A 13,009-nucleotide genomic window follows, 5' to 3' on the forward strand; every position below is an offset into this window, starting at 1 on the left:
AAGCCTTGCTCAGACTGTCCACAACCACAAAAATCACCTATTTGCCATAGGAACTAGGCAATCCTTCAATGAAATCCATAGTAATATGTTGCCAAATATTTTCAGGAATGGGCAAGGGCTATAATAAGCCTAGACTCGCAGCTGTATCACTTTTATTTTGTTGGCATATTATGCAGCGCTGTATAAAATGTTTTATATCTCCATTCAACCCTTTCCAGTAAACCACTTCTTTAACTCTCTTTATAGTTGCATTCACTCATGAATGTCCCCCACTAACTGAAGCATGCAACCACTGCAGAATTTCTTTCCTCAATAGGGAGTTTTTTCCTACCACTAATCCCCCCTTTCTCTTCAATTCATCATGTTGCCATGATAATGTTTGTGCGCAATTACATTTTTCTGCACTTCTGTAATCAATTTCTATAAATTTGAATCAACAGTCCAAGATTATTTTATTCTAGTTAGCATATGTGACTCTAAATGAAGAGTAATAAGGCTTTTGCATTCCACATTATCTAGTCTAGAAAGGGCATCGACTACCACATTGTCTTGGCCTTTTTTTGTACTCTATTGAGAAGTCAAATTCCATCAATTTCACTAACCACTTTTGCTGAAAATCAGTTGTCCACCTCTGGTCCAAGATGTATTTTAGGCTGTAATGATTTGTTTTATACTAAAATGCTTATTTAATAGGTAATGCCTCCATCTCTGTACAGCAAAGACTATTCCCAACAATTCCTTTTCATAAGTTGAATAAGACTGTTGTTGCTTATTAAAAGCTTTGCTAATATAAGCATTGGGATGATTTTCCTGCATTAAAACTGCCCCAATTCCGTAACCAGGAGCATCCACCTCAATAACAAAATTTTGTGAGAAGTTTGGGAGTGCCAAAACTGTGTGCTACTCATTAATGTTTTCAGCTTGTCAAAAGATTGTGCAACTGTATCAGTCCATGTAAAATGATCTCTCCTTGACATATCAGTTAACGGTTTAATTATCACTCCATAGCCTTTAACAAATTTCTTATAATAACTGGCTAGCCCCAAAAAACCCCTCAACCGCTTTAGGGTCTGAGGTAAAGGTCAGTTGACAATGGCTACAATTTTATTAGGATCAGTAGAAACACCTTTCCCATATATGATATGTCCTAAGTATTCCACGTTAACCACTGTAAAATAACACTTAGATCTTTTAGCAAATAAATAATTGAGTCAAAGGTTTCTAGGACTTGTCGCAGTTGTTGTAGATGTTCCGTCAAATTCCTACTGTAAATGAGGATGTCATCGAAGAAAACCAATAAAAATTTCCACAAAAACTGTTGAAATATTGTGTTCATGAGGCCTTGAAAAGTAGCAGGTGCATTAGTGAGGCCGAAGAGCATCACCAAGTATTCATAATGCCCTAAATGTATTCTGAATGTTGTTTTCCATATATCTACAGTGTCCATTCTGACTTGATTGTACCCTGCACTCAAGTCAATTTTTGAAAAGATTGTGGAGCCTTTAAGTTCATCTAACAAGTCACCAACTAAGGGAATAGGAAACTTGTTTTTCACTGTACCCTTATTTAACTTCCTATAATGCATGCATAACCGCCAAGATCCATCTTTCTTTCCCACCAGAACTATTGGACTTGCATAGGGGCTACTGCTGTTCTGAATGATTCCAGACTTCAAATATTTTTGTATAAGTTTGTCAATAATGTCTTTTTGGTTTTTAGCATACCTATATGGTCTTCTATTTACCGATTTTATGCCTTGACTAAAGGTTATTTGGTGATATGTCCTGTCTTGAATGGAGGTAATTAAGTGGGTTCTCGAAACACATCATGAAACTCTTCCTGTAACTCTTCTACTTCAAGTGGTAATCTTGATTGGTCCACAAGGGTGTGGGCATGGGTTGTTAAAGACTGTAATAAAGTTCTTGTTTCATCCGCTACTTGCATCAACGAGAGGTGCACTCCATCAATTAATGTTTTACCAAATTGTTGTTTCTTAACCATTTTTTACCTTATTTGTTGTCGCTCCTCTTAACACATGTCTCCCATGTTAGAATGTATGGCCTTAAACGAGAGGGGAGGTGAATTGTTTAAAGGGGTTTTCGCAAACTTTTTAAGCTACAATGAAATTTTTTGCAAGAAACCAAATTAGGAATTCAGTTAGCCAAGAAACAAAGCTTAAAACAACAAAGCACCAAAAAAACAATCGGTTGTTTATACCAGTAAAACAATAACAACTAAATTTAAAGAGTTTAAGGAAGAGAAAGATGCACAAACAATTTATACTGGTTCACTCTTAAACCAAGAGCTACATCCAGTTTCCCAAAAACCACTGGGGAATCCACTAAGTAATCAGAACCAGATTACATACACACACCACCAAAGAAGTGACATTGATCCCCTCAAGAAACACACTTCCTTTGGCTCAGCACACCCACCAAGAATGTTGATCTTGACAACCTCAAGAGCACACAACCCTTCTTGGCTTTACAACACCAGAATGTACAAAGTATTCAGAACGAATTACACTTGTTACAGAATGAACTGAAATCAATACCGATGTAATCCTATTCCACTCTCTCTTGAGAAAACCAAAGCTCAAAGGTAAAAACTCAAATCTTGAAAGCAATCTCTGGAAAACTCAAATCTGTTTTTCTCTTTTCTTGTTTGTTATAAAGCATTAACAAACTATTTAAAATTTTCAAATATTGGTCAAAGCATTTAAAACAGAAGCGCATTCGGTTATAAAATCATTTAAAGCACACTTAACTAACAAAACAGATTCTGTTAAGATTTTCAAACAAACAATCGATTGATTTCACGAAACAATCGATTGTTTTGGTTTGACAGCAAGTCAACCAACCAAAACAGTTTTCAACCTTTTCAAAAACACCTAAGTGTAAAACAATCGGTTGTTTCGACAAAACAACAGGTTGTTTTTCACTTAGTTTGAAAAACACTTTGAACTTAAAATATTTGAAAACACTTAAGCTTTATATTCAAAAAAGAGTGGATTACAAAGATAACCACCCAGATCCTACTCTAAAAACACAGCAGCAACTCCAAGCAACTTCAGCCTTCCATCAAATGCTAGGATTTGGATTCTTCAAAGCTTTTGATCACACTTGATTCAACAATCTCCCCCTATTTGATGAAGACAAATCCCTGGTTGCTTGTGTTGGACTTGTTTGAATCTGAAGCAGTTCCTGCAAAACAATTTTTAAGCCATATACAACATCTATGGCAGCAGGTTAGAACAACATAAAAATCTTGTGAAAACCAGCAGCCAAAAAGTCAGCACACCATAAGACATCAGATGCAGCAAGCAACAAAAACATTAATCTCTTAAACAGATAGAGTTTGCAGATTTAAAGACAATAAATTTTGCATATTTAAAAACAACACGGCATAAAATCTCCCCCTATTTGTCTTCACAAAAAGACTATAAGAAGAGATAAAAAGCAATTGTTCCAGATAATACAGAATTTTAAAAAAAAAATAGCACTTAAACTGTTTCAGAGCAGAAACAATCGGTTGTTTCGAGCATTCAACCAGTTGTTTTTCTTCAGTCATCCTTGCCATACTGCAGCTCAAAGATCTAGTTCTGAACAACTTCAATTTTTTCATCTAGGGTCATAAAACTTGTGTCCATGCTCTGGAATCTGTTGTCAATGCTCTGGAAATTGGTCACACAAAGATCATGGAGATTTCTTTGATTCTCAGCAAATCCATCAGGTCTATCCACCATGTATCTTTCAAAAGAAGACATAGAAGGAATTTCCTCCCCTTGATGTTCTGCACTTGTTCCAGCATCAAAGTTAGTTGCAGGTTGTTCTTCATTGTGGATATCCATATCAGCAGCTTGATTTTCTTCATCAAAATCAACAGCTGCAGCACTTGATGAACCACCATGATCACCATCTTTGCTAACCCATCTTCCATTTATCTTGGTGAATCCCATCTTGCTTAGTGAACCATTGTTCACTTCTTGTGTTGATTTGACCAACTCAGAGGTCTCATCTTCAAGATTCACTTCAAAATAGAGCAAGAATTTAGAGATTAAAACAGCATAGGGATAGTAGTAGTCACTTAACCTCATGGATTTTTGCATATGTTCTTTGATGATATGAATCCAGTTGATCTTGATCTTCTTCATGATGCAGTAGATATAAAGAAGATCTTCTTCTGTTAAAACAGAATGGTTGCTCCCCCTTGGATTTAAGATCCAAGTGACAATGAGAGCTAACACTCTTTCATCTAACTTTAACCCTCCAATAGAACAAGTTCTCACTTGTGCTTGTTGATTCTTCAAGCAGCTTTTGTAGTATTAGACCTTGTTGAAATCTTCCACAACTCCAAGATTGCCTTTATTGATCCTAAGACCAGCATATTTCAATCCAGTTACAGCAACCCATGTCTACACCTTTAACATGTGAAACAAGATTGTTTCTTTCAAACTTTAGGTTTGTGTAGAATACCCGAATCATATCTGGATAAATGTTTCCCTTCATCTCCAAGAATCTTCTTAGCAACTGATCCTTGAGAAGCTTTCTAACATTGTCCAGCTTTTGACTTTTCAACCAGTCAAAGGAGACAACCTTTGGATTGTTGATCACTTGTGTGCTTGTCTCAAAGCGATATCTCTCAATGAGCTCATTATCCCCTGAAAACCAGCCCTCAAGCCTCCCTCCTGACCTTACAGCCCTTGTTTTGATCCTCTTTGATGTAGGTGGAGTGGACTCCATGATAGCAGAAAAAAAAGAGGCAAAGGCTCACACACAAAGAGAGAAAGAGATGTTGCAAGAGATAGCTCAATTGGTTGTTTTTGTGAAAAGAAAACAACTGCAACTGTTTTTATAGCAACTCAGATATCTTCTTTGATCCTTTGGTGATTGTGGGTTTCGGTCTACCAGATAAGAGACTGGTCCAAGAACTGCACAGAAAACGTCAGAAAAGAGCAGAAAAAACACATGGTCAGCACATGTGATCTTTGACTAGACATAAAGGCTCTTGAATTCCCAAGATATGGAATATATTCCTTTATGACATCTTGTAACTTCCTCCATAACACAATCAGGCTTTCAAGACTGCTTTATTGACTCAAGATCCTTTCATTATTGAGATCTGCAATGGACAGAATAAAGAAATTAATTCAATTCTTTCATAGTGTTGTCAGAGAAGAAACAATCGGTTGTTTTTCTGCAACATGTTGGCAGATTGTGAATTTCAAGTATAGACTGAGAAAGGTTCAAGACTGATGTTAATGCTCATTTGAAAAAGAAAAAATTAAACATGAGTTAGTAATTAAAAACAAAGGCAAAGATAAGGAAGGTTTTGTCCTTTTATGAAGTCCCTTCAATGAGTCATTGTTTGTGATCAAGAAACTTCTTTTGACTTTTGAAAACGCTTGGACTGGTATAGACCCTCAATTCAGTTCTAGTCTTAATCCTTTCCTTCCAAGAGCCTGATCAGATGACTCAGAGCCTCATGTTCTTCTAGTTTCCTTGCATAAACATGAATTCAAGCAACAAGGTTTGGTCCCCTTACAAATGTGGGTCCATTTGATTTATCATTATCATTTGAAACCTCACAACCTTTGGGAATCCATTTCATAAAACCTCTGGGAACATAATATTTCCTTATTTTGCAGAATCTAACAGAATGACCTCTTTTCATGCAATAAAAGCATGTAAGAACCGGTTGTTTCGACTTAACAGTCGGTTGTTTTACTGACAGTTTTGAAAATTTCTTTGAAAAATTATCTTGCTTGTTCTGTGGATTAAAACCTAATCCAGCTCTTCCAAAAACACAATTTTGAGATGCCAAGACATTCTCAAAGTTGGATTTTCCCTTTGAAAGCTTATTCATAGTTCTAACAAGATAATGAACTTTCTTTTCAAGATTTTCACAATTTTCACAAACAAGAGAGTCACACATCAAAAAAGTTTTTGCAATGTTTTTCAAGCTTTTCAAAATCAATTTTTGATTTTTCTAGCTCTTCTTCAAGTGTCTTAACCCTCTTTTCAAGCCAGTTGTTAAGCCCTTTCAATCGGTTGTTTAAGAGAACCAATCGGTTAGCTTCTTCATGAGTTTCTTAAAAATCTTGAAGCAATTTACTATAATTTTCAGCACTTAGGGAAGCACATGAACTTACATTGCTTGAGCTACATGACTCATCATCTCCTTCTGCAATCAAGCATATGTTTGCTTTTTCATCTTCACTTGATGAGGAGCTTGATGAGGAGACTTCATTTTCATCCCAAGCAATATATGCTCTTCTTGATTTTCCCTTTTTCTCCTTGTAGCTTGATTTCTTTTCATTGCTTTCTTTGTTTGGACAATCAGCTTTTATGTGCCCTTGTTCACCACAACCAAAGCAAGTATAATTGTTAGAATTGAAATCACTAGTTTTCTTGTTGCCATACCTTTCTTTGTTGGATACTTTGTTGTGATTTCTCTTCAAGAATCTAATAAACTTCTTGGACAGCAAACTAAGGTTTTCTTCTTCACTTTCATCACTTGACTCTTGCTTGCTTTTGTGCTTGGCAGCGTTCAAGGCAATGCTTCTCACATGCTTGTCTTCACTTTCTTGAACATTGAGTCTATTCATTTCTAACTCATGTTCTCTAAGCTTACCAAATAATGAAGTCGTTGTCAAGGATGTCAAATCTTTTGATTCAAAAATTGTTGTCACCTTAGGTTGCCATGATCTATCAAGACACTTGAGGATCTTGAGGTTTAGTTCTTCTTTATCAAAGGTTTTCCCAAGGCTCATAAGGTGATTGATGATGTGGGTGAACCTCTTTTGTACTTCAGCAATTGACTCACCCTTAAGCATTCTAAACATTTCATATTCCTGAATTAGAGTATGCTTTCTAGCTCTTTTCACATCATTGGTTCCTTCATGAGTCACCTCCAAAGTGTCCCACATCTCCTTGGCCAATGAGCACTGAGAAATCCTGAAAAATTCATCTGAATTCAAGGCAGATGTTATGATATTCTTAGCAATACAATCAAATTTGGCCTTCTTGTTTTTAGAATCAGTCCATTGAGACCAAGGTTTTTCAATGGAAGATCCATCTTTTCAAATTTTGGAATAAAATGGGTCAATTTCAATTGCATCCCAAATTCCCTTGTCAAGAGATTCAACAAAGATTTTCATTCTAACTTTCCATAATTGATAATTCAAACCACAGAATAGAGGTGGTCTGTTGATTGAAGCACCCTCTCCAAAAGGTAGTTTTTCAGCCATTGAAAAAAGATTTTAGGATCAAACTTGAGTATTTTTCAAATACCAAGCTCTTGATGCCAATTGTTAGAATGTATGGCCTTAAATGAGAGGAGGGTGAATTGTTTAAAGGGGGTTTTCGCAAACTTTTTAAGCTAGAATGAAATTCTTTGCAAGAAACCAGATTAGGAATTTAGTTAGCCAAGAAACAAAGCTTAAAACAGCAAAGCACCAGAAAAATAATTGGTTGTTTCTACGAAACAATCGGTTGTTTATATTAGTAAAACAATAACAACTGAATTTAAAGAGTTTAAGGAAGAGAAAGATGCACAAACAGTTTATACTGGTTCACTCTTAAACCAAGAGCTACATCCAGTTTCCCAGAAACCACTGGGGAATCCACTAAGTAATCAGAATCAGATTACATACACACACCATCAAAGAAGTGACCTTGATCCCCTCAAGAAACACACTTCCTTTGGCTCAGCACGCCCACCAAGAATGTTGATCTTGAAAACCTCAAGAGCACACAACCCTTCTTGGCTTTACAACACCAGAATGTACAAAGTATTCAGAACGAATTACACTTGTTACAGAATGAACTGAAATCAATACCGATGTAATCCTATTCCACTCTCTCTTGAGAAAACCAAAGCTCAAAGGTGAAAACTCAAATCTTGAAAGCAATCTCTGGAAAACTCAAATCTGTTTTTCTCTTTTCTTGTTTGTTATAAAACATTAACAAACTATTTAAAGTTTTCAAATATTGGTCAAAGCATTTAAAACAGAAGCGCATTCAGTTATAAAATCATTTAAAGCACACTTAACTAACAAAACAGATTCTGTTAAGATTTTCAAACAAACAATCGATTGATTTCATGAAACAATCGATTGTTTTGGTTTGGCAGCAAGTCAACCAACCAAAACAGTTTTCAACCTTTTCAAAAACACCTAAGTGTAAAACAATCGGTTGTTTTGACAAAACAACAGGTTGTTTTTCACTTAGTTTGAAAAACACTTTAAACCTAAAAGATTTGAAAACACTTAAGCTTTAGATTCAACAAAGAGTGGATTACAAAGATAACTACCCAGATCCTACTCTAAAAACACAGCAGCAACTCCAAGGAACTTCAGCCTTCCATCAAATGCTAGGATTTGGATTCTTCAAAGCTTTTGATCACACTTGATTCAACATCCTTCCTTGGACTTTAAACTCCATAGTAAGTTTATCAAAGTTCCAGATGATATATCCTAGTTGTATCAGCCATTTTATGCCCAAGACCAAATTGCAACACCCCAAGAGAAGTAACAACATATTTGCTGTAAAAGTTGTATGTTGAATAGTCCACTTGAAATTCTTGACCATAGAAGAAATTGATATTTTAGATCCCTCCGCCACAACAACATTTAAAGGTTGCATTTGTTCAAGAAATTGTGGGTACTACCATTGTCAATCAAAATGTGCATTGGTTTTTTCTAATAATATCTTGTAGTCTGCATGATTCGAAATCCTGCTACCCTTGTTAATGCATTAACAAAGATTTGTGGTTCAGTCGACTGTGTCGGCTCCCTCTCCTCATCGATAGTGTCCTCAACGGTAATGTCGTCGTCGTCCATCTCCATCACATAAATCTGCAATTTCTTATGAACCAGACTATGCTCCATGGAATAAGGTTCCTCTCAAAAATAGGATAGTCCTTTCGCTCTCCTCTTTGACACGTACGCCGGTGTAAGTTTTCTCTGAAATTTAGGCTTGGTATGTGAATTTGGTTGAGACCCCATTGGAAATGTTGGTGCAGGACCCAAGACTCCTCTTTGATTCTTGATCAAATTAAAGACAGGATTAGCAGCCTCATACATCCTTGCAAGGGCAAAAGCCCGACTTACAGTTGGAGGCTGAAACATTCTGACAATCATTTGTACATTTTTCTTGAGGCCACCAAGAAAACAGCTTAAAACATAAGCATCTAAAAGATTTAATCTTGTAATAATTGAATCAAATTCATCATGATACTTAGTCACATATATTTCCAAATCGCTCGATCAATCGTTTAGTAAAATCAGACCATGACAAGAAAGAGGAATGGGGAGAAGTTTTGGTTAAAGTCGTGTGCCACTGCAAAGCTTTACCTTCCAAATGAACAATAGTCAGTTTCACTTTAATTTCATCCGGGTTATTATTGATCAAGAAATAATTATCGCATTGACAGATCCAAAGACTGACATTGTCTCCATTAAATCTAGGAAAGTCAATTCTGGCCAAGCGAGTACCGCAGACGTATGAAGAAGAAGAATGATGTCTTGTGTGTGCAGCTAACTTTGGTGCTAGATTGAGGCTTTTGGCATCAGTATTTTGTTTCACCAAATCTTGGATGGTGTCTTTCAAAGATGTAGCTAATTCGATAAACCGAGAATCCATGTGTGTGGACAAACGTTCTTCCTTGTTACACAACCGAAGATAAAGGCTGAAGGAAGGAAACCCAATCGCGATTTTCGAACCGAGAAAAAAAAACAAAATATAGAACAGAAGAAAAAATAGAAGCAAGGGAATGTGTGTATTATTACTTGTTAAAATTTCGTTTACAATAAGTTTATTTATAGACACTAAAGCGGTAGAAGCGATGAGTCACTACATCGCTCACCTAACTCTAAGACTCACTTTAAATGTAACAGTCGCACGCTATTGTTCCCAACTATATTGGGAAGACATGTACCGTCCGTGAGCACTGGGTTGGACGCCAACACTAACAACTGACTAACACTGTTGAACCCATACAACACCGAGAAGGGCAATGATATATGGACAACCACAATTTTTTATATAACCACATTACAACTCCCAATACTATTATTTTAATACTTTTTTATATCACTTAATTACAAATTTACCCTTTACTATATATATTTATTTCTAAACATATCACATCAAGGGTTGTATACAACTCCAAGAGTTGTCAAACTATCATTTTTCCACCGAGAAATAGTTGTTCTACTACTAGTTTTAACGTTTTGTATATTATATTTATTTTAATATGATATAATGTTATCTAATAAAAAATATAATATAATATTTTTATAAACATAGTAATAATATGATTAATAGTATTTATAGTTTATGATAATTTCTTATAGAAATATTTATATAAAATAAATGAAAAAATTATTAATTATGATTAAATAAATATTTGAGATTAAGAATATTTTTAAAAAGTTTTACATTTCTAAATACATAAAGAAAAAATATAATTAAATTCTTATAATTAATTTAACAAAATAATCTATATTTTATTTTTCTGCAATGTAAAAAAATTCACAGATAAATAGATTGCAGATTTCTTGTCAATTTTATTAAAATACAATTTCTTGCAAATTGTTATGCATAGCAAAATTTATAAGTATTTTTTAAAGAAAAATTTGTCTTAAAAAAATTAGTAGAAATATGTATTTTTCTAGAGTTAATTTAGTGAATACAAAAAAATTAATTAATATTTTTTTATTTCTAAACCAATCTATATTTAATAAAAATTTTAAGTGGAATAATAATTTTGATAAATACACACAAAGCGTATTATTTATTTATTTAATTAAAATAAAAAATGTCTCTTAATAACATTTAAAAAAACTGTTACTATATATTATGTTAGTGTTATTTATAATAACATTTATCAAAATGTTAACATGTTTACATTATCTATAGTTACATTTATATGAAAAAATGATAAAAATTATATATTGTAATATTTTTAATAAGGTTGTAAATGGTGTAGTGGAAATAGATAAATGAAAAAAAAGGATAATTTATATTTGATAAGTGATACAAAAACTAAAAGAGATAATAATAGAAAGAAAAATGAAATTAATAAAATTTATAATTTTTGAACAGTATATGTATGGCGTTGGGGGTAGAGATGTATATCTTTTTCTTTGATCTCATGTGTAAATTAATTAGCAAGGAAGACCGACTCTGCAACTAAGGCTGCCAGCATAGCGTGTGAGCCTTCCCACGTAACTTCCTGGCTTGGCTTTGATCATGTCTTGCCTTGAGAAGGGTCTATCAACAAGCTCAGGCCCAGATTGCACAAAAAATGCTCCGTTCATGTACTCATCGTTGATTGATCTCCACTGCCATGATGACCACTCGCTCTCAGGACTGTATTCTCTCTTTGTGATCTTCATCAAACCAAAATGTAACAAATTATATCTCAATATATCATATCAGATCAATAACTACATACAATAATTCCTTTTCAAGTCTCTAATACCATACCTCTTTCGCATGTACGTTGTCAGGGCCAATGAATCTGTTACCCTCGCTGATGATTGTGGGGTGCTTGCTGCCACCAATGGCATACATTTCCCAGTGAGTGTAATCGTTGTTAACCACATGGACGAAACCATATCTGCATCTGGGCATCCTTTGAACTAATCTCTTCCCGAAGTGGTTGAATGCAAGAGTGATTTGCATGATCTTATCCTTATCATAGCTGTCACTGGCACCGAAGAGCATCGCCTGCACCATGCACACACACAAACTACTCAAACCCAATACCAAAACCAGATAATAAAGAAAATTCCAATGGGATAAAAAAAAAATACCTCGTTGTGGTCTGTGAAATGGCTGTTGGAGATGGTAATGGCAGTGGATCCCATGATGGCATCAATAAGTCCATCATAGCAATTTCTCATGGAAACATGATCGATCCAGATATTGCTAGAACCAAAGATGGAAATGCCATCTCCATCACTCTGAGTCCTCAGCCCATAATGTGTCTCGGAATCTCTGATCATTCCACCCCCATGAACCTGAATGTCGTAGACCTTAATTCCATGGATGATGACGTTGCGGATAAACTGGACGGTGATGCCAGCACCACTGGCAATGTAGACCTCAACGCCTCTTCCATCAATGGTCTTATCGCTGGTCATGATGAGCTCCTGCTTGAGTTTGATCATCATGCTGCGTTCAAAGATAATCCACAATGGGCCAGTACGTGTAACTGCATGGCGAAGAGTTCCTGGCTTTAGGTCCACCATGTTGTCATCTGAAGGGTCAGTGACCACGTAGAATGGACCACCCTTTCCTCCAACAGTGTTTCTTCCAAAGCCCTGAACGCAATCTGCAAGCTTCTGCCTGTTGTTGGCCCAGTTGGGGTCACACCTCCAGCATCTGTCAATGGGGTTGGTGGCCATGCATGGACCAGTATAACGTTGTCCCTTCAAGTTCCTTCTCTTATCCTTCCCAACTATAAGTCTGTTTTGTCAAAAAAAATCAACAATTATCCCCTCACAAATAATGTAATCATGAAAATGAATTATTATGCCAAGATCATTTGATATAGCTTATACATAAACATGCATTGTTATAAGAAAGGAAATGGAAGGTGTTAAGGTATGAGAAGGCTCACTCGCTAACACTGGAAGAGAGGTTTCCGGAGACTGAATATGGATCAGGAAAATATGCTGCATTATTGTCCACTGCAGCCGTTTCTGCCCTTCCCTTCCAGTATGGATCAAACTCGTTCTCATGCTTCTGCCAATACTCTTCACTCTCCAAGGTATTGGCATTCAAGGTAGGGATTAAGACTGCCAAAGAAAGCAGAACCAAAAGATTCTGCCTTATCGCCATATTTATATGTTTATTTTATTTTTCACTGATGGTTGCCAAGGTTTTCTCTTAACCTCGGCCACCACCAATAGAATAAAAGCAAAGAAACCTTCTTAAGAGTGTATGAAGACGAGCTTCTCTGTCTGATTATGAATGGAATGTAGAGGAGGTATTTATAT

General features: G+C 35.5%; 1 protein-coding gene across 1 annotated transcript; it reads right to left on the minus strand.

Annotated features, from left to right (window-relative positions):
• Positions 1-11,002: 11,002 nt before the first annotated feature.
• LOC137806611 (pectate lyase-like) lies at positions 11,003-13,009 on the minus strand. The gene is made up of 4 exons (XM_068606823.1): positions 12,631-13,009; positions 11,822-12,476; positions 11,493-11,735; positions 11,003-11,395 (listed from the first exon to the last, which is right to left on the minus strand). Exons 1-4 carry the CDS (start codon positions 12,849-12,851, stop codon positions 11,171-11,173), a joined length of 1,344 nt encoding a protein of 447 aa, XP_068462924.1. The 5' UTR covers positions 12,852-13,009; the 3' UTR covers positions 11,003-11,170.

This window comes from Phaseolus vulgaris, chromosome 3 (assembly GCF_000499845.2).
Source record: "Phaseolus vulgaris cultivar G19833 chromosome 3, P. vulgaris v2.0, whole genome shotgun sequence".
In the NCBI taxonomy this organism is placed as follows: Eukaryota; Viridiplantae; Streptophyta; class Magnoliopsida; order Fabales; family Fabaceae; genus Phaseolus; species Phaseolus vulgaris.

What these genes read in the sequence shown, in the direction of transcription:
- LOC137806611 (XM_068606823.1), bottom strand. Translation starts at nt 12,851, where the DNA reads ATGGCGATAAGGCAGAATCTTTTGGTTCTGCTTTCTTTGGCAGTCTTA. An exon ending in CTCTCTTCCAGTGTTAGCGA is followed by an intron (nt 12,477 to 12,630) that starts GTGAGCCTTCTC and finishes TTGACAAAACAG; the next exon opens with ACTTATAGTTGGGAAGGATA. An exon ending in ACAACGTACATGCGAAAGAG is followed by an intron (nt 11,396 to 11,492) that starts GTATGGTATTAG and finishes GGTTTGATGAAG; the next exon opens with ATCACAAAGAGAGAATACAG.